Source organism: Phyllobates terribilis, unplaced genomic scaffold (genome assembly GCF_046119375.1).
Source record: "Phyllobates terribilis strain yellow unplaced genomic scaffold, ASM4611937v1 Scaffold_8__6_contigs__length_399053987, whole genome shotgun sequence".
In the NCBI taxonomy this organism is placed as follows: domain Eukaryota; kingdom Metazoa; phylum Chordata; class Amphibia; order Anura; family Dendrobatidae; genus Phyllobates; species Phyllobates terribilis.
Window position 1 is genome coordinate 84,296,734 of NW_027362768.1, and position 22,569 is coordinate 84,319,302.

The 22,569-nt window shown below is 40.4% G+C and overlaps 1 protein-coding gene across 4 annotated transcripts in view; it reads left to right on the forward strand.

Annotated features, from left to right (window-relative positions):
• The window catches only part of PBX1 (PBX homeobox 1), a 125,079-nt gene that overhangs the window by 77,917 nt on the left and 24,593 nt on the right, over positions 1-22,569 (forward strand). For all 4 annotated transcript variants that reach the window (XM_073643076.1, XM_073643073.1, XM_073643074.1 and 1 more), the window contains 3 exons: positions 14,873-15,117; positions 18,473-18,663; positions 20,901-21,036. In XM_073643076.1, the coding sequence (XP_073499177.1) occupies positions 14,873-15,117; positions 18,473-18,663; positions 20,901-21,036 (572 nt within the window). The remainder of the gene's footprint in view (positions 1-14,872; positions 15,118-18,472; positions 18,664-20,900; positions 21,037-22,569) is intronic.

Genomic DNA, 22,569 nt, shown 5'->3' on the forward strand with positions numbered 1-22,569 from the left:
CTTGGATTCCCATTCACCCAGCGGACACAATTACTGCAAACACTTACGGTGGCAGGGCACTGATTCCTAACCATTCCAGAGCGTGACCACGTACTCATCTATCACAGGGAATGGGGAGAAAGAAAGACAAAATTAAAAAAAAAAATGGGATTCCCAATAGAATGGCAGCATTAAAAATGGTTACAAAATGCATAAAGGGTAGGCGCCAAATATAAAATGTAGCAAAGAACGCTGTGGAAGACTACTTAACCTTATTTATTTTTTTATTTAATTTTTTTTTTTTTTTTACTCTGTACGGCATAGTAATAGAAATCACCAACAAGTTGCCGTTGACACATCTGTCTAATGTGTGTTGTTTCATTTTATTACTTTAAGAGCATAATAGCCTCTGCGAATGTCTGTTTTCTCATTGGCCCATTAAGCCCTAAATGTTACATGAACTTTTAGAAATCATTGTAGCCTGTTAAGAATTATATAAGATGTTTATTTAGAATGTGCTTATTTTAAAAAAATCTTCCTCAATCACTTCTGGTTTCTGGGGTCCTCTCTCACAGCCCTCTCTCATACTCCGTGCTACTTCATCCTTGGGGTATTGCTTCAATTGTCCACATCCTTCGGGGCTGAACTGACTTAATTTTGCTTTTGCTTTTTTTTTTTTTTTTAAACTGCCATAGGAGGATAAAACCACATGACATGATTTCACATGGATTAAGACCGAATTCAGACGCGTATGGACCATATTGTACGGACTAACCACAGTTGTCCCGACGAAAACTCAAAAGCCTCACCGACATGTATGCGGCTGTTGACTTCTGGTCAGAAGACCCGAGGCCAATTCATACATCATGGTCTATGGGGTGGTTCACATGTTCGGGATTTTTTGCAGACCAAGTGGACTGTGCAAAATTGCTGAAACTTGTCCGATATTGATCCAAGTGATGGATTAAAATCTTCACTAATTCTCAATGAGTCTGTAAAAAATATTCCACAACACTCTGATGCCATCCAGAAAAACAAACCAATACCTGAATGAGGCCTCGGGGTGAATTTCTACTGGCCAGTTATTGTTCACGGGTGTTCTTAGAATTGCTCGTTCATGTTAATCGTGCAGTGTAAATGCACTGCCAATCACCCAACGTTCTTTCTTTCGGTGACCTACTTCAGTTTTCTTAAAAATTGTTCTCGGCAGCACGTTATCCTGTGTAAACGGGACAAGTGTTACCAAGGACAATGGCAACCTAAGTGCAAAGAAAGATCTATTACTGACTCTGCACATTGTCAGTCTGCCTGATTAAACAGGATATTAAACTACCGCCAATCGTTCAACAGCCGCCATCAGCTACTGTAAACCCACCCTTAAGGTGTCGTGCAAGATAAGACATTCCTCTTTTTTTTCTCAAAACCGTGACTCATCTCTCTACAAGTTGTGTTATTACATCTCTGCTTAATTGAAGTGAGTAGAGCTGAGCGGTAATTCCTCTAGATACTTGACACGTTCAACACTTCAGCTTTTTAAACTTTTTACAAGAATTCTAGACTTTTACTTATCTTTACATTGTTTGATATTTTATAAAGTTGGTGTAGTTTTTTTTTTTTATAAAGTTTCTTTTTGTTTCCTAAAGAAATGGCAGCCATATATGAGATGGCTTACAGATCCATTTGTCGTTGGACCCCATACATGTTTCTGAAATTTTTCTGGCAATGCTCAGCATCATTGTAGAATAAGGATGGCCATACTTGTTCATCCATCAACCTATTTCTATCTAATAACTGTTGAATGAACGGTCAACTGGTGAACGATCCTTTCTCTCATGCAGCCAGACACATGTTAGTACATGTTGTCCCCTTACATGTTCAATAACACCTGATGAAGGGCGAATGAAGAAAAAAATTTTTTCAGATATATTCTTTCAACTATTTGGGTGAACGTTCCAAATTTGGCCGATTTTAATTCTGTACGACATTGTGGAAATAGTCGGCTGAAAAGTTCATTCATCCAGTAAGTTGGTTATGGTTGAAATTGTCAATTTTGGTAGTCTCTAGTCAAATGTGTACGGCCATGTGAAATGTTTGAAGATGTATGTCCTTTTTATGGTGTGCCTTTTATAATGAGGGACAGAGGGATATATTGTGCATGTGCTCATTGCGGACAGCGGCTTGTAGCTCCACATTGTGGTCCCTGTGCTGATGCTGGCTGGATTATTGTGTCACCGGGGCTCTGATAAGAGCTGTTTATAACCTTGGCTCAGACCATGGCCTAATCAGAAAGCAGCACATTTCCAGTGAGCGGCTGATAAGAAGTCACCCTTATCGCTAGCACAGAGGCAGCATCAGAACAGCATTATTATGTGGAGATGCCCCTGTCCCTCCATCCCGCCTCTTCTCCAGCTCCAGGGAGATCTTCCAAACATCATCAATCTGCTGGGACAGATGGGCTGTGAAGAGGATAGACCCATTCACAGCCAGAAATTCACAACAGAAATGTATCTTCTGCATAAAACGTGCATAGCATTGACCCTGGACCAAAATGGGTCACATGAGAATAGATTGCACAATGCTGCATTAACCTGCTGCTGATTCTCCGCCCGTGCTAATTTATATGATCTGCTCTAAACATGGCACAGCATGGTTTATGACGCTGCAGTACTAATGCACTTTATATTCACTTTTTAAGAATATAAAGTCTGGCTAATCATATATTAAAATGATTATTTCTAAAGATGCCAGGACAACCAAATCTTTGAGAAGAAATGCAGGTTTTAAAATATTCAGTAGTCTCGAAGGAATTTTCTGAATGGAGAGTCCTACATTTCTATTTTCTAGTCGCATGCGGCTGCCAATGTGCCACAAAAAGTGGCCTTAGGTCTTTAAAACCTGTAAAATGCCTGGTCATGTGCAATGCACAAATCTGGCTTCATTTTCTCAGAAGATGTTCCTGGGCTCATCTTACATGATGGTTTTATTCCACGCTATTGGGTTACATCACAATTTATCAAAACCATAGAAGAAACCAAAAGATCACTGGTATACATGGCTGTGTCTAGGTTTAGGCCACCTCATGCACACAGGTGTGCCACCATATAATATAAGGAGTCTATAGGGAAATGCCTCCATTATACCACAGCCAGTTGGCCATGCTAGTCTTTTATTTTTATTCATACTCATTGGAAGCACTTGGAGATGCACAAAGTCCCCATTATGGCTTTGTACAACTCAAAGGTAGAGTAGAATCGTAATACAATAGTCTGATTTGGTTCAGCCATTACCCACAATATAGATGGCTAACAATTGGGCCTAATTAATCTGTTCTTCGTAAGATAAATATGAAACATGGATCAGGGTGACTTTTTTTGAGGACACGTCACGTCTTTTGAGCTGTAAAGTGGCTGTTAGACTATGCTCATCGTCCAGTATGCAAGTGAAATGTCTCGTAGTGATGACTTGTTCTATCATTACAGACGGTGGGGATCTTTCTGAACTGTATCTTTGAGACAGCCACCCAAAATTACATTGGGAGAGTGGTCATCTTAAAGAGGACCTGGCACAGGTCAAAAGTGACCAGTTTTTGCTACTATTTTATTCCAACTGCTTCCCTGTTTATTCAGGTCTGTTTTGTTTTTTTTTTATAGCTGCCATACAGTTCCAAAGATAGATATGGGCCTTTTTATTTACTTCATGTTTATGGGGAGAATTTTGCAGAACAAGGACAACATCTATAAGGAGTTTGTATGTTCTCTCAGTGTTTGCGTGGGTTTCCTCCGGGTTCTCCGGTTTCCGCCCACTCTCCAAAGACTGGGGGATGTAGATTGTGAGGGAATGATAGGGAATGTAGATTGTGAGCCCCAATGGGGACAGTGCCAATATTGTCTGTGAAGCGCTGTGGAATTAATGGCGCTATATAAGTGCGTAAAATAAATAAATAGCCCAAAGACCTGGTCCCAAAGCATCATGTGAGCCATGCCCATTTTGGCAGGCCAGAACAAATATTGGCTCGTAAGAAAAGGCTTATATTTTTGGAACTTTGTCGGAGTAAAAAAGAAATTAAATACTCAAATGCAACTGGAATAAAATAGCAAAAACCATTCATTTTTGAACTGGTGGCAGGTCCTCTTTAAGAAGATGGACAGGATGCATACTGAATTATGGACCTATAGATCTGTCACAAGAGACTCACCTGGATTAGTTGGTTGAATTTTAAGAGGTTATTTTTTATTGTTTGTTTTTTTTTTGTTGAGAAGTTTAGTTGTATATGTTCAAGGACGTTTTCACACATCTGACATTCACGGTTGAGCATGGCCCACAGTGTCCGGACTTGCTGCAGGTGTCCTGGCCCGAACTAAACCTTTTCATGTATGTCTATGCTGCTGTTGCGTTTGAGTCAGGAGAACCACAACCAGTCCAGACATTGTGGTCCATACTTGGATCATAAATGTTAGCTATATGAAACCGGCCTAAGTGGTTTACCTTCATTTTGGTGTATATGTAGCTGACTCAAAGCCTCAGTAGACAATCTTCAATGCTGATGATCACTATTGACTGCTTGGTGTTTCACTGCTGTGGAAGTTGGGCATGTTTTACGATGAAACCTCCATAGCTTGGCATGTTCATGGCTACGTATATTTATTCAAGTCTGTGTATTCTTATACAGATTTTTATTGCTCTAATTATTGCCTTAGTTGCCACATAATTATTTTCACTTGAAATGAGCAATTAAAATTAGTAAGTAATTACATTTTGCGTGTAGTTAGCATGTATGTAAATCCCACTCTGGAGACACTTAAAGACAACTGCCGTTAATGTGTCATTATCAGACGTAACGCTGTTATGTAGTCTCAGCTGTAATCTGCACAGTGACAATTTTGGACCTAAACTAGTCCCCTAACTTGTTAAATCTCGAATAGAAAAAACTGCAAGGAACGGAGTGGCTTGGATTTCTTATGTTATATTTTAATCATTCCATGTATGGTCCAGTCTAAAATGATCTCGTAGTAATCCTTAGCTTTAATTTTTTTTTTTTGGGGGGGGGGGGATTTGTGTTTTTAATAATTTTTTTTTTTTTGTATTTGCTATATCCTCAAAGTCTAAACTTATAGCAGACATCACTTCAAATGTGTAGCAGTATATAAACATTCCCATGTAACTGGGCGAAACTGTGACCTGAAAATTGCAATCACCAAAAATTTGGCAAGTACAGTTGTTTGAGGTCCCAGCAAGGAACCTGTTGAAGTCAGTCTTGGACTACTTATCTCTGTTTTCTAATAAAAGGCTCCAAGCAAGACTGACCATAGATGTGGCCGCTATATGACCAACACATATTTTTTATATGAGGAAGGGATTGGAAAAAAAAAAAAAATTCCTGGTACAAGTATTTTTTTTGTGTTGGGTCATTTTCTGTAAATTTGTGCATTTGTGCTGCTTTGCATTTAATTTTCTTGATGATCTCAACCTAAAAACTAGTATTCTAACTTTTTTTTTTTTTATAATTCATGGCTGTTAAAAACTTGAAGTTTTTCCAGCCAGTAGAAATTTGATTTCCATTGATAATTACTGATTATTTTTTTTTTTTTTTTTGTGCTTTAGTACTAATATCTGTACCAGATCATTGATGATTCATTATGTCCAGGTTAATCCATGAAGATCTATTCCTTACTTTTACAACGTCAACTAGGGATTTGCTTCTTATCCTACCCAAACTCACTTTTTTTTGCCTATCAGTGTGACTAGTATATGACCAGTATCGTCACTAATAAACCAGTAAATGCCCTAAACTGTTAAAATCTATCAAAAGTGGGGGAAAAAAAAACCAAATCACTAACATCAGTCATAACATATTTCCTGATTTTGTTGATCCAGAAGAAGAATATAGATAAAAAGATAGGATTCTGTAAGGTGGATATACTAAAACCTCAGACCATTTACACATATAAAGGTTTATAACATTATAAAATGTGTATATGCAATTTATTGGGCTTTAAAACCTCTGATGTAAAGTATATATTTGAATAATGTTTTATTTCACAGAGTATACAGGGCAGCCGTCACTGGGAAAAAATAAGATTTACCATCTCCTCCTTCAGATCTCTTCTCGGATAACCCATATTCATTATTTTGGTAAATGTCCTCAGTATGTCAGCGCCGGTGAGTGTAAAGTGCACTGGTTCGCCATTATTTTAGCCATAGCCTCCCACCCCATTATGGCCTCCCCAACCAGAGCATTAATATTGGCATCACTTTCTTCTGCACTCTTCTAAATCACTGGGTCGTGATAAATGCGGAAGCTGTGCCAAGAGCCAAGCCTTCTACAGTAGTGGAAAAATTTCCATTAAGGAATTGTTGCATGTTTTTCTTTCCTGTCAAATTTTATTTTTTGTTTTTCCTTCTTTGTAAATCTTTAAGTTAATTCTACATAACGGGCTGGTTGTGTGTGGCGGCATGGCCTATAACTGTGCCTTGTTTTCTGGTGTCTGTCCCCTTCTGCGTGTGAGTTGCATTGGTGTCTTCAATGGTAACCACCATTGGTTTTGGACTAGTCATCTTTTGAGAAGTATGTATGAGATTTGTGTAATGAGTATCTGTGGCTGCTCCTCTACAGGCTCTGACCTTTTCTCAGCTCGTTATAATCAGACGTGGTTGTGTCAGTAACTCCTCCTCATGAGATGTCTCCTACTTTAATTGTGCTCCTACCCCGAGGCTGGGATTAAAGGGACGATTCATTCCACACCTCATATCCCAGGAGTCTATACATGTCCACGGTATCCTCCAAAGGATACACACAATGAACGCCGCAGTGACACTTTCAACTCCAGCACTCAAATAGATTGCTAGCTTCTCTGCCTTTTGGCTTGGATGACTTTAATATGCTGTGACATAGTCTTGCTGAATAAAATGGGTCACCGCACAAGGTCACAGCAATTCTAGGGTCTCACATGACATCTGTCATTCCGGGCTATGGTGGTCTCTGAAGTGGGACGTGGCAAATGCAGATATTAACATATTTATGAGTTGTGGGCTCATACTTGGAGATGACCCGGGACAATTAAGATGTATGATTTGGATGGAGCTGAGTGATTGTATGTACAAAGAACGCCCGTCTAGAGTCGGGATGACTAGTCACAAGATGTCAAGTTGTTTAAGTTCACCAGGCTCCTCACTTAAGATCGCTGTGTAAAGGAATAAGCGTAATAAGAGCATATTGTGTTATTGAGGCCTGTACTGGGTATTCTCTGCCAGGGAGATAATCTGATTATTGCTCTCACTATTTAATGCCGGTCTGGGAGGCAGCTGGTGATGTTTTAATGAAGCTGGAATTGTATAGTCGGCAGCGCAGGATAATCAGAAGCTGCAGAGTCAGAATCAAATTAATAATTCATGTCATTAAAGTGTGTAATTAATTCGAACAGTCCAGATGAGGGAAAACCTTTTCAGCTTTAGAAATGTATCCCGAGGGTTTGGAGAGATGTGCCAGGCGGACACGCAGTCTGTGCAGGGGTGGGGGTGTCTGGTGGTAGAAACACTAGCCTGGGTCCTTTTGTTCTAGGTGATATTTTATAGATGGCACATTCCTTCAGTTTACAGAGCGGCTCCTCGGCTCACCTCTGTGAGCACTGACCAGCGTCCTCCGGTTTGTCCTCTATGTAGCGGTGCACTTCAAGTGGCTGTCAACGCTGTTTCCCTAATCTGTGCCTCAATGGGGGATATTCAGACATTGATAGGATGGAAAGAAACCAGTACATTGAAGGCATTGGAATTTTTATAAAACAAAAAGAAATCTAGATACCGAGTGCCGCTGAAATATCACACAAATTAGTCTCGTTCTCTGCTGTTTTTCTAATCCAGGACAACTCCGTAACAGCCTGTGACACCTATTCATGTTGTAAACCAAGGGTACTACTGAGGGCTTATTCAGAAGTCAATTTTTCACGTATGCGTCTTCCCTGTGTTTTTTTTTACCAAATTTGTAGCTCTTTTATAGTTCATGAAGCTGTTAACATGTCCTTGTTTTGTAGGAGAAGCTTGAGAAATCTTCTCATAAAGAACAATCTGATGAAACTCTATTCTGACTCCATAACTAGGCTGCGCGTTTGGGGCTCTTGAGACACCGTTTCTAGGCTGGTCTCTATCAACCAGTGCTCACACCTAGAACCTCATCAGATAGCTTGTCTTCAGGAGGCTCGTATAAAGATTCCAGAAGATGGTTTATGTTCAAGTTGAATTCTTGTAGTTATGCACAATTACTGTAGGTAAAAAAAGACTATTCACAACCAAAGGTGTATAGAATTGATCCTCACAGGAATATGGCAGGAGAAAGAATGTGAGGGGTCATTGACATCAGAGCAAGGGTGAGAGACTGGAAAAAACTTGGCAAACCTGACTGCGTAGCAGTGAAACAGCAACAAAACAATACAATGACAAAGGCTGTTTTTGTATGGTTGTCCTGAGGAAGGAGTCGGTGGACTTTGAAAAGCGTCGACAACAAACCTGCAATTTAATCTACTATAACTAGTGTCGTAATTCCAGAGAGCGCAGAAATACTTTTAATCTGGTTATCTTTATTGATATTCTGTGGAAGCTGCTGCATCTGGTCTTTAGGCTCTTTAATTGTGTCTCACACAACCTTAAAAGGGGAGCGGTTTTACCTATAGTCATCAAACTTTTAACCTTGTGCCCACGATCTGGACGTAGCTGTGCTTTGGACGCAGCATATTTTTGCTGCGTCCAAAATGCGTTCTATTGAACACAGGTAAATCCGCATGTGTTCATTGAACCATGCGGATTTACCGCATTCAGTACATTCTATTGGTCAAATTTCTCTTGCGGAGACTAGCGACTCTGCAAGAGAAATTGCTATGCTGCGGTCCCGAAAGACGCGCCTCATGTCCGTGTCCACGGGTGATCTGCAGCGTCAGATGCCCGCATAGTGGACATGGGATTTCTAAAAATCCCATCCACTATGCTTTAATAGCTGGACGCTGCAGGTTTGACGCTGCATAAACACGCAGCTTCAAACCCTCAGCGGCTCCCGAGCGTGGGCACGTACCCTTAGAATGTCTTGAATGATTGTTGGGGCGACACTTGCTTTTTGTAATCCCTATGAACGTGCGCAGCCTGTCCAGTAATAACAAGTTCTGTACATTTGTCGATATAGAAGTTGCATCCAGGTGGAATTTACTGCTGATTTTTATAGGACAGATGTTGCTGCATATATGTATAGATGTACTCATCACATCATAGAGACAACTACGGCTAGTAACATCTTGCTGTCTTGAAGTAGACGGTGATGACTGATTTTCCTGTGTGATTTTAGTATTTCTAATGTAGTGCGTCTATGTATATGTATGCATGTATGTACAGTTGAAACCAGAATATACTTATTTATAAATGCTACAGAAATAAGGTTGTACTTTCACTTGATCTTCAGATTACATTTCTAGTAGTCGGCAGAAGGGTATTGTGTAATAAAATGGTCTTCAAGAAAATGGCCGCCTTGGTTTCATAGTCAACCAATCAGAATTCCGGTTTCAGTTGTTTAAGCTCCACTAGAAAATGAGACCGGGACTGTGGTTGGTACGAGACTTTTTTTTTGTCCCTGAGAGAGTTTTGAGGCCATTTGTGTTTTGGCAATTTTAATTTTCCAGATTACCAAGTATATATTTGTCTTCTGCTTGTATAAATATTTTTGCGTACCTGTCAGATGATATATGTAGAGTCGTCCTTGCACAGAAACCTGCTTTACCGTCCCCTCTGCCAGCTCCCCCCCGCTCCTTCCTCTGCTCCAGGCTACGAGCCGCCTCAGTTCTCCTGATTCATATCTTCCTAGGCCGGCATTCCGGCATGTCACCACCGATATCCCCTCCTCACCTAGCCTGTAGCATCCACGCCATTCAAAAGCCCTCATCTGCTCCAGATGTGGCTTAATTTACTGCGACTCTACTAATTACTGTAATTAAGGATTAATTACTGTTAATTACTTTCACATAAACTCAACGCCAGTCAAAAGTGCATAGCCTTGTGAAGCTGCCACACACACATACATACAAACACACGATGCTGCATATTACCCATAGCAATATAAAGGGTTTCGGCAGCTGGGACATGGTGTCACTTTATTGTCACCTCAACTTGTCTTGTGCAATGACTGGTAACAGGAAGGCCTCCCCCAGTGTCTCCACTCAAATGGCAGGAAAACACCTTCGCTAACAAGATGATTGGCATTAAAGAGCCCACTCGAAAAGACAAGACCCTTTGTAATGGCCTGGTTGATTTATATAAGCGCCTGTAGCCTAAATATTCTATGTATAATATTCTACATAATGTATACTGATCAACCATAATATTAAAACCACTGAGGGGTGACCTTAAGTGATAAACCTGTGAAAAAGGCATCTGCTAAGTAATGGGACATATTAGGCAGCAAGTAAATGACCAGTTCTTCTTAAGTTTGTTTTGAAGCAGTAAAAATAGGAACGTGTAAGGATCTGAGCCACTTTGAGTCATCTAGTGGTCACAATATGGTCCTTCTTCATCAGAACATATCCAAAATGGCTGGTCTTCACTGGTGCTCTTGGAACGTTGGTTACTACCTACCTAAAAGGGTCCAAAGAAGGACATGGATCAACCAGCAACAGTCATTGGTTCCCAAGGTCCATAGATGCGCATTAGAAACAAAGGTTAGCCCTTTTAATCTCGCAAATGATACTGTAGCACAAATAGGCGGTGTGTGACAGAGGGCAATGGTCTGGTGGAAACCTTCAGCCATGGCATTCATGTGGATATCTCTACCTAAACATTCTTCAGTCAAGCATACCTTTACAGCTGTGACCTTTTCAATAGGATAATGCGCTCTTCACGCTGAATTATTTCAAATGGTTTGAGGAACATGATTCGGAGTTCAAAGGTGTTGACTTGGTCTCCCAAATTTACCGGATCTCCATACAATCCAGCACTTGTTTTTCCGACACATCCCACAAGTCCCATTTAGGAACTGTTAACATCGCAACATAGAAGACCTCTTTATGCCAAATATCACAGGACGACTTCTTATGGACTGTTTGGCAGCATGAGTGGGCCCTACACAGTATTGGGTTTCAGTCAGATGGCTGTATAAATTGGATGGAGATCGGATTGCAATCCTTGGACTCTCCAGCGGCTCTCCTGACCCGAGCTTGGCGGCTTCATATATTTCTATGCAGCTGTCACACTTGAGTTGGGAGAGATGCTGGCCAGTCCAAGCATTGCAATCCGATGGTGGTTCAATTTTTACGACTGCCCTAAGACAGGTGTTTTTGTAATGGGTTATCGGTGTCCTATACCTATGGTGAGAGGTCATAAGCATTGTAAAGCATAACTATGTAGTGGTAACTTGATGCAGCAACACTACAGAAAGAAGCCGCGATAGTTGGCGAGAAAATGGATAAGGCAATTTGTAGACAAGCCTTCTGTCCGTGGTCACTTTTCTTGATAACAAGTGGACAACCAAGGGTGGGATCTGGTTCATTGTAGACATTTTATTTGAATGTTGGAGTAATTTATGTTCTTTCTAGTTTGGTAGTAATTACATATTCATGTGTTAGGGGATCACATCAGTCTCACAGCATTTCCGGCATCTCCGAAGAATCTTATGTCTCGTGACTGGCAGACCATCAGAGAGGATGGATTTCAACCCGATCCGCTTTTACCATTTTCATCCAAGATAAGCGTCGTGTTTTGCACATAGAAATATGTTAATTCAGCGCCGTGTTTGAAATGTTTAGATAAGAGGAGAAATCCTCGTTTCATATCTTCTGGACAAAATTTCTGGAAAAAAAAAAGTGTTGGCTTGTCTGTCGATACCATGTGAATGCAGAGTAGGAAGGTGCTGCTCCAGGTATCTGAAAATTCGGGCCCGCTTGTGGATATGGAAAGTACAAGGATGTAACCTTGGAGTCTTGGTCTGTCCCTCAATAGTATATTTCCCCGTCTCTCTCCATTGATCAGATACATGGATACGACTATGATCTGAGGTACTTCGTTGAGCACATCAAAGAAGGTTTGTCTTCTTTTTGTCTTCCGCCGCTCTTCTCGCTCCATCTTTCTTTCTGTTTTTCCGTCTTTCCCCTCCTCTTTTATCTCCCTGCTAATCCCCCATCTCCCTCCCTCTTCCTTCTCCTCTGGCTGGATATTTTCCCAGCAGACGCCAGTAATACAGTATGTAGAGCTGTGCCCCAGCTCTCAGCATGCAGCAGACCAAATTATTCTCATGTATTCATGAAAAGCTGCCACCGATCCGTCCCTAACACAGAAATGGCCTTTGTTAGTGTTTCTCAAGTGGATTGGCACAGAGAGCGACCCATGCAATTTGGCTTCAAAAGAAAGAAAAGATTTAACCGCGTCACCTCAAGGAAATTTTATTCCTAACACGCAAAAAATACAGATATAGCAATTTGCCCAAATTGCTGGGCTTTTTATTGTACAATTATGATTTTTTTCCCTCCCTTTTTGACACCCAACACGAAGAGTTTCCTGCAGGCGGCGGCCGTTCTGTTCTGGTATGTTATTGTCTTCAGATACACGAGCGAAGGAATGGATAATGACAGGAACAGAGCGGTGATACTGTATAGCCGTGCGGACAGCTTTCCAGCCATTAAAGGACCGGTTTAAAAAAGAAAAAAAATGAAATAAACAACCCGATGTAATGTATGGACATCTTGTGTGTGCAGTCTGACCTATGGTCCCAGTGAATGAATATTAGAACATTTCACGCATATCCAAGAGTACATGGTACTACCGCTAGTAATGTGACTAGTAACATCAATGCTTGAATCTGGATCCAGATTCATATTCACCGCAGTCATACATACTGCAAAGGGTTAAGCGAATACCGTCATACATTATATACCATATGACAGATCTGTCGCTTCCATTTAAGAAGGGCAAACTCAGGCTTAGCAAGCAATTTAAGAAAAAGTTCAAGTCTAGCTTTGCTATGTTGTCTCCAGTGATTGCCGGTACGTCTTTATGCCATATTACTGGACTCGTGTGCTGCCCAATCTGTCAACACAAAATGACTGTTCAGACAAAGCACAAGGCACTAAGTGCACTCTTGGCGTGACCAAACAGTTCAGTACATCTTTACACCTACTTATTTTGTGTTGATCTCCCTTGACAGCTTTGGCTTAATAGGGTCCTAGATGAAAAACGAGTAGGTGGGAAGTTGCACTGAACTACCTGTCCATGGCATCTGTGCTTGGTTTGAACAGTCATTCTTTTAATATTTGTAAATGGTATAAGTTTATACATGATAATTAGTAATGAGCGCAAGTATTCGTTACTGGAGTTTGCCTTAGGTGCTCAGTTATGCACCGAGTATCGTGAGTGCTCGAGTGACATGTTCGAGGCCCCGCACCCACATGTTTCGCGGCTGTTAGACAGTTACAAAACATGCGGGGATTGACAAACACTGGCAATCCCCACATGTTTTGTGGCTGTCTAACGGTCGTGAAACATGCGGGCGCGGGGACGTGAACATACCCGACTAATGAGCACTTGCACTCATCACTAATGATTGAATCTTAAAAAGCAATGCTGCAGTGTAAAGCATGTAGGAACGACAGTAATTTGAATAATACAGCTAAACAGATGTTAATGTAGCACAATGTGAAGATAATAGACTAGCATGATTGGGTTATCACTAGGCTCGGACTGGCCCATAGGAAAACTGGAGAATCCTCCGGTAGGCCGCCCCTGTGAAGGAGTGCTGATGAGCAGTGCTATTACCTTTTTCTGCATATTGTGAATTAAGTGTATCATCTAATCATTAATTAAACAAGCTAGCCAAATTAATATTACATAGAAGCAAAAGTAAATTTGTTTACTAGGGTCAGGTTATTTTTGCATGTAGCTGAAGAGTGGACCCTAAAAATCCATGTTAATGGTGGGCCTTTGCCAATGCAGTCCGACACTGATCTGCACCATATAATAAAAATTAAAATGTTATTCTCTTCTAAATAAAAAATATTTTAAGCAATATATTTTCTAACAAGAATGCAGTAATTTGTTCGCCCTAGTAGCTGTACCATAGATGTGAAATTCACTGATGAGAATCTGTTGAGAAACAATAGAAAATAATAAACACACAAAAAAAGTCTCTGTATTGTGTTTTATAATATGTCCGATGCCTTTGAATTATGGACGTTTCTTTATGAATAACTTTATTCTGCCGTGTTTCCAGCTATGTTGTATTAGATTTTCTGTGCGTTCCGTCATCCAGTAGCAGAGGGGACCCCTAGTGGATCTTTCTGGAATACCTGACCATATGTTTTGTATCTAGCCCCACAAATCCCACTATCATTATTATTTTTTTTTTCTTTTCATGGTAAAATGTTAGGCTTCAAGTAGAAGTATATATTTGTGTTACATCCCACAAAATCTAATATGTGGAGAAAAGCTTTTCTACAGATCGGCATCGAAAACTACTGTGTGCAATAAAAGGTTTAATGATTGTATATCAGTTGAATGAATTTTCAGCAGAATTATGTATTTGTGTAATTTTTAGGACGCAAACTTTTATTTATTTTTTTTATAAGGGAAATAAATACAAAATCTAAGATTACATGCTGGGAACATTGTGTGATTTATATGTGAAGTATGGTTTTATGGCATGAATGTAATACATATAACTTGTTGTTGTCATCCTTTTTATGTTTCTGAACAATAGATGCTGTGTGTTATATTTTTGTATTCTGAATAAAGAATTTTTAAAAATGTGGCTTCTTTACAGGCAAGATTTCTGTGATTCATCTATGCAACATAATTAAAATATTAATATATAGTTAATTAATAAAAATCCTCTCTCTCCCTCCAATAATCCTAATATTGATATATTTGTGTCTTTTAGTACTCAGTATTCGGGGAGCACAAGAGGAGGAACCGGCAGATCCTCAGTTGATGCGATTGGATAACATGCTACTGGCAGAAGGAGTAGCAGGTCCAGAAAAAGGAGGAGGTTCTGCAGCAGCCGCAGCAGCTGCTGCCGCTTCAGGTGGAGCTGGGTCTGATAACTCAGTGGAACATTCAGATTACAGAGCCAAATTATCCCAAATCCGACAAATCTATCACACAGAGTTAGAGAAATATGAACAGGTGAGCAGGAAGAACCAAAATTGGGAATGATGCAACTTATCAGAGTCCGCCTATAATTACATCCATGGTTTGCCCATGATTGCGAGTTATTGTGTGACGGGGTTACATTTTGATGTGGGGTGGATCATCTCTTTAGAACATTGATTTAATTCTGACATTCCATTTTTCCAACTGTAGTTAAAGCAAACCTGTCACCAAGAAAATGCAATGCGATCTGCACTGGTTATAGGGAAGGAGGAGGTGAGCAGAGTATGTGATTTTGTGAGAAAAGATTCAGTATAACCTGTAATTTATTCAGTTATACCGCTGCTCTTTCTGGGACTTCCGGTCCAGTGGGCGGGGCCATCAGTGACTGTATGCACACTTGTATAAAGATAGCTGTCAGTCACTGATGGCCCCGCCCACTGGACTGGAAATCCCAGAAAGAGCAGAAGATTAAATGATGAAAATACCGGTTACACATAGTCTTTTCTCACAACACTATACATCAATCTGCTGAGCTCCCCCTGCATTATAACATGCTGCCTGCAGATTATGCTGCATTTTCATGGTGACAGGTTCCCTTTAAATATATTTTTCGGATTGCATTCTTTCATGACTCTCTGGTACCGCCGATGGTCATTACATTACTGTGGTGCGTATGGCAGCGGTTAACTATAAGCGAGCAAAGATTTCACATTGGGGTGCAGGAAATAATTTACATCGAACCTCAGAGTTTAGCATTTTCTCATTTTTCAAGATTTCTGCAGTCATTGAATAGAGTAGGAAGCTCTTCTGCTGTGACCTGGAGATAGGTTTATAACCTATAGCACATACTATCTTCAGGTCACAGCAGCTACATTTATAATTACAGGGTGGACAGCAGTGTGAGCTGTCTCCTCTTACCTCAGCACTCCTGCTATATCCAGTTTTAGGTCAGATATACAGGGATCACAGCAGTGTGTGCAGTCTCTTATTTCAGCACTCCTGGTATCTCTAGTATTAGATCAGGTAGGGTGAACAGCAGTGTGAGCAGCCTCTCCTTACTTCAGCACTCCTGGTATATCCGGTATTGGATCAGACAGGATGAACAGCAGTGTGAATAGTCTCTTCTTACTTCAGCACCCCTGGTGTCTCAATTATCAGATCAGATAGTCAGGGAGGACAGCAGTGTGAGCAGCCTCTTCTTACCTTAGCACCCCTGGTATCTCCAGTATTAGATCAGATAGTCAGGGAGGACAGCAGTGTGAGCAGTCTCTTCTTACCTCCGTATTCCTGACATCTCCTGTGTTAGATCAGAATATCCACTGGGGTCACATTTTCCTACACATAAAGAGAAAGGGCAGAGCTTCCTACTGCACATGCTCACTGGCACCTGTCATATTAACATTCAAGGAAAGTTTCTGTAGAGTAACACGTAGGCAGCCATTTTAATTCTTTAGTGCTTAATTCCATAGACAAAACGAGCGTGATTTGATATTTAGGAAACCTATTTTATAATATTTTTTTTTTCTATTCCTTGTGACAGTTTAAAATCCACTTTAGATTTCATAGCGAAGTTCATCCGCAGAACTAATGTCTCTCCTGTTCTGATAGTTTTATAGCAAGCATGACATTGAGGAGCTTCCATTGCAGATTCAGTCCTATATTGCATAAGTAAAAACAAAGTCACAGCACTACTCAGTAAATAAAATAACTTTTTTTCTTTTTTTTCCCCTATCGGCACATTAGCAGGAAATGGGTTACATACAGGCAATGCCCAACAATTGTCATACTTGCCCTAAAAGAAAGTGCGGCGGACAACCCAATCTTTTCTAGCAAAATGGCAGACTGCATGATAGAACCCGGCGGACACCTTTATAAGTCAGTGCATTCCATTGGGTGCCATTAATGTCCGTCATGTCATAAATCCGACTGTTTGCATTCCTGTTTCTGTTCTGTCATAGGAGTGTAAAAAACAAACCTAAAATGTATCAGTCTGGAGTTCACAGTATGACCCAGACTGGGAACTATTGCAGAAAATTTTTACGCACCGTTCACATTCTATTTGTCCAGTTTTTTGAATAGTCAAACAGAATTAATGTCCAAAACAGATCCATTGCATTACGGATGTCAACGGAAGCAGGGACTACTGTGGGGTCCGTCTGGATTCCATTACGTGTTACCATATAGGTTGGTAGGTAGAAAAGTTCTGCACGATGCGCTTTTTCTTCCAGCGAAAAATAGACACAACAGGAACCAGGTGTGTACCCCGTAATAATTAATAGGGTCCCTGATCTGTTTTGAACATTGGACACGTAGTTTGAAGACATGGGATATTAAACGCAGGTGTGGACGATGCCTTAGCTGTTTGAAGTATTTGATCTATGGGGGCTTTCAGTCTTTGTATTTCAGTTTTGCACAGTTTTCAAGGACTATTATTCACATCCAAAGTTTAAAGAGACAATCTACTTTCATACTAGACCCCGAACGATTTCTGTAATGTTCAATAACTAAGACAGCCAGTACGCGCCCTCCTCATCTACAGTGCCTGCTTTCTGCCATTGTTTCTTTTTCATGTTGACAATTCACATTACCGCTGCAGCCAGTCAGTGAGCGCAGCAGCGTTGCTGATGTGAATAGATGTCATGAGCTGCTGAGCTCAGTGACTGACTGCAGCAGTGATGTGAGCTGTCATGATGACATCATGGCTGCAGCCAAAACACAGAGAGCAGAGGAGGGGGGTGAACTATCTGTCTTCGTTTACATTACAAGAATCGTGTGGGGTCCACTCTTCTAAAAGTGGAAAACCTCTTTAAAGTGTAACCATTAGTTCAGGTGAACCTGTCCATGTCCCTGCCTTTTTATAAAAGGAAAAAGTCATCTCATCCCTGATTTCTCTAATCTGATGTATTGCAAAGTTTCTTTTCTTCACTTGTGTTATTGATTTGTGAAAAAGATTAAAACGATTGTTACTTTTAAGTAGGGAATTGTCATTATTTCCCAGTAGAGGTCTCATGGATCAGGGGCTTCCATAGCTTAATAGGATTTATTGCATTATACAGGGGTTAAAATCTATAATCTACACGTCGGACTGTGACTTATTGATCATAATAGTGCACACCTATATAGTGGAGATGAACACATGTACACTCTCTTGTTGGAAGAGCTGGGGAAGATGAGTACTGCTGAGGGTTTTTTTTTCTTTTTTTTTTACTGCGAACAAGTCAGTATGCATTGAATAATACAATAGAAAACCCCTCTAAGGTAACTTCAGGTTTAAAGAAAGCGATTACACTTGACCTTACGTATTCCAACGCAGCCGAAATGGTATAAAGATATCTATGTGAGCATGCAGAAAAGTAGACTGTACATTAACACTCCGGTTTACTTTTAGGCCTGTAATGAATTTACAACACATGTGATGAATCTGCTGCGGGAGCAGAGCCGGACCAGACCCATCTCCCCCAAAGAGATTGAACGCATGGTCGGAATTATCCACAGAAAGTTTAGCTCTATCCAGATGCAGCTCAAGCAAAGCACATGTGAAGCCGTCATGATCTTGCGGTCCCGCTTTTTAGATGCACGGTAAGACCATAGTAGATAGTCCCCCTGATGTTTACTATACTGCATTATCATGGTCTACACTTCTGATATGGGATGTAGTGTGATGACTTCGGTTCCTGTGGTCTCCAATCTGAGAACCTGGAAACTGAGGCCTATTACCACATACTATAGAGACTTTTACTCTTGGAAAGTACCGATTCTCCTTCTGGAGGTCTTGCTCGTATAGGAAGTCTTGTAGGCAATGCTCGTTGTGAACGAAAAGCAAATTTAGCCTTCCTCCAGAAGGAAGAAGCCGGTCTAATGTCATCTATAGATCGTTACATAGGTTGAAAAAAGGCCTAGGTCCATCAACTTCAACTTTTCTCCACCAGTTATACATTATTCATCCACTGTATCTTCTGGAAGGTTGGAACGTTTCCTCTTACCAAAGCTGCTGATATTCCCAAGCTTTACTTGTAGGTTTTTAACAGAGTATAGGTGGCCCAGTTGCTAACATGAAATACACATCAGTTTGCCTCCTTGTCCCTCTGAGCAGAATTTGTGGTCAAATCCTTTCCAATTCCAATATTTAGACAGCATTTATCATATAGGTAAAATAGAAGCCTTTGGTTTAACTATATTTTGTGGAAATGTGGTTAAGTTCAGGTAAGAACAAAGCCCGCAAAACGTATCCAAAAAGATAAAATTTATCATCAAATCAATTACGCTATTCAAAAAAAACAGAGCCCACAATTAAAAAACACAAATCGCACAAGACCAGCTAAAATATAAAGTGCCATGATTTGTAGATGTAAAAAAAAAAAAAGTTCAGTTTTATGAAACGCCACGATGACCCAACCGAAACAATAGTTAGCAATGATGATCAGTATATGTAAGGTGAAGTAGAAGATGGGTTGAAGATGCCGTGCAAGCCTAATAAGTTTGTAAAATTAATTTAAGAAAAAGTAGGGAAATCTAATAAATTAAAGGCAAAAACTGATTTACAGACCTGGTGCAACATAGTGCTCATCTGTTCTCCCGCCACTCTCTACAAACGCGCCAGATCTCCATTTTATACCATACGTGTTTTTGTGTTAATTTTGCTTTGCAGGCTAGCACTAAAATGTAGGATACGATTCAGACTGAACCCCAATTGTGTCAGCAACGTTGTGGCTAAACGCCCCTTAATTCACCCCATGTTTTTTTCCACACAGTTGAGGCATATGGTGCTTCCTGTTAGAAAACATTTTCTGCGACAAAAGGATACAATATGATGGGTCCATAACTGGGTCTTTGGATCCTATTGCCATTCACTTCTAATGTGTGGGGAGGGGGGCGGGGTTTGGATGCTGACTTTTGACAAGACGCTTCTCTGCCCTGTGAAATAACGGTTTTCGGACATTATTTTATTTTTATTTTTTTGCCAAATCCAATTGTCATCAGGCATCCAGTCGCACCGTTTTATCAGCATGCGTATTCTTTGCCTGTAAGGCAAAATTGTGAAGTGAACATAACCTTAGACAAAACGATTGAGATAAAACCTACAAGAAAAAAATGAGTGTAAACCCTGCTGTAACTAAATAAGTAAAAAGCAAAAGTTCATTTAAATAACACAAGGTTCTTAGTAACACTGTTTTTGATCAGAAATGGCATAAAAACCATCCCACCATGGCAAGGTGACCCTATTCGGGATGATCCTACACTGTCTAATATTAAAAATCTTACCATGTGTCAGAAGTGACCTGTGTGAACAAGGGCAGACAAAGGACTTGGTCCGGAACTGTGGACACCTCAGCCTTGGGAAGGCTTTTAAATGTAATGTCCTGCTCAAGGACAAAACAATGGAGATGTGAGACTTTGTTCACACATATTCTGCTATCACTGTGGTATAAATCTCTGGTCTTTCCCAACGTACACTTCCGGCAAAGGCCTATAGTGTTCATCTGCAGATGACAGCGTGGTAGACTAAGCTTTCCGAGCTTATGAAAACAAGGTACGCCAACCAAACCAGCCTGTCCTAGAAGGACACAGTTTTGGGATATGTTCGGTGTGTGGCGGTCTGTGAACAGATCTGAGGTGTATGTTAGGAAATGCTCCTTACGTGTGACTTCGATAAGTCTTACAAAAAAAAAAAAAGTTACCATAGTTGGACTCGTCCACCAATTTTTCTGAAGTCTTCCTGGATAAGGAAGACCTATACAAAACACTTAGTGTTTGTCACTCTGCATTTTTACTGCCTGTGGTTTAACAGTGGACTTTATATTTTTTCTTTTCGATAGACGGAAGAGAAGAAACTTCAACAAGCAAGCTACAGAAATTTTGAACGAGTATTTCTATTCACACCTCAGCAACCCATACCCCAGTGAAGAGGCCAAAGAGGAGCTAGCCAAGAAGTGTGCCATCACCGTATCACAGGTAGAGCACGTCTGCACGCCTTCTACAGAATTTCTTAGTCCCTGTAGCTTTTGGCTTTTAGTCCTTGAAGTCCTACGACATGTAATGGATGATGTCCTATACATAGCCTAATAAGCCCATTTGGAGGGCACATTTGAGCTTATAGATGGGGCTCATCTAATCACAAAACCCCGATTCTCATTAAGACCAGTTCATAGTATTGGTTGAGTGTTGTAGTCCATTAAAAATAATGACTGCCCAATGATCTTAATCATGCCATATGGCATTTCATTGTCCTTGGGTGGACAAGTATATGACTGCTTATTTACCCTGTCGTGGCGCTGCTGTGAAAATGACCAGTTACCCTTCAATCTCCCTGCTACTAGCATTAGTTTGTGGGGGTCCCTGCTTAGAAGAATAGAATAAATGGAAACCTCTTCTCTCGTTAGAAAACCATAGACTTCTTGTATTGACTTTTAAAATGTTTTCCTATATTACCTCAACTCTTAAAGGAGTTATTCATTTTAAATATTTCTTTAAGAATAACTAAATTGGCTTTACTCGCCAACTTCTGCTCAAACGCTGCCTCTTCACTGCTCCCCTGTTCTTTATTAACTCCGCTGTAGCTGTGCCTTCACATTTGCTCTATGTGACCACTGCAGCCAATCACTGCGTTCAGTGGTCTTGTCCTCTTTACTTTAGCATCACTGCTGAGCAAATGATTGGCTGCAGCAGTCACATGTTGTAGACAAGACTGCATCGCTGCATCTGTGGCAACAAAGACTGGGGGAGCAATTGCAAAGCCGCTCTGGATGTTTTTTTTTAACAGGACAAGGCTTTGGACAATTGAATTGTAAAAAATGGACAACCCCTTAGGCTCTGTTCACACCATGGTGTTTTTTTTTTGTTTTTGCTGCAGATTTTTATGCAAATTTTCAGCTGCGTTTTGCAGTACCAGCAAAGTCTATGTGAAACCAGAATTCTCTGTTCACGTACCTTTTTTTTTTCTTTTGCTGTGTATTTTGTGCCTTGCATGTTTTTTTTGAAAATAGAGCATGTCACTTCTTTCAGCGTTTTTTCACCCATAGGAAGTAATGGGTGGTGAAAAAAAAAAAAAAACCACTGAAAAAAACTCACCAAAATTTGCATCAGTGTTTTGTCAGCGTTTTTGATGGCAAAATAGAATGCAGTTCTTTTTTTATTTCACGGAACTTTATGTACATGCATAAATAGAGACAGAAGGACAGTGAAAAAAACGCTGAAAAAAAGCACCAAAACTGCAAGAAAAATACTGAACGAAATGCCCCTGAAGATAAAGTTTTGCTGCAGATTTCTGACTCAAAAAAACATGATGTGTGAACATAGCCTTAAAATGTACTGTTGATTGGTTTCAGTGATTGGAGGGGTCCCAGGAACCCCAACTTTCACCAAAGGGCTGAGCCAATGCAAAAGAGCACGATGATCGGTCTAGACCAAGTCTGTAGGTCTGAACATAGCTGTTCGCACTCCTACATTAGCTGAGTACTTCTGCCCCTGGTTTGCTTGATCAGTGGC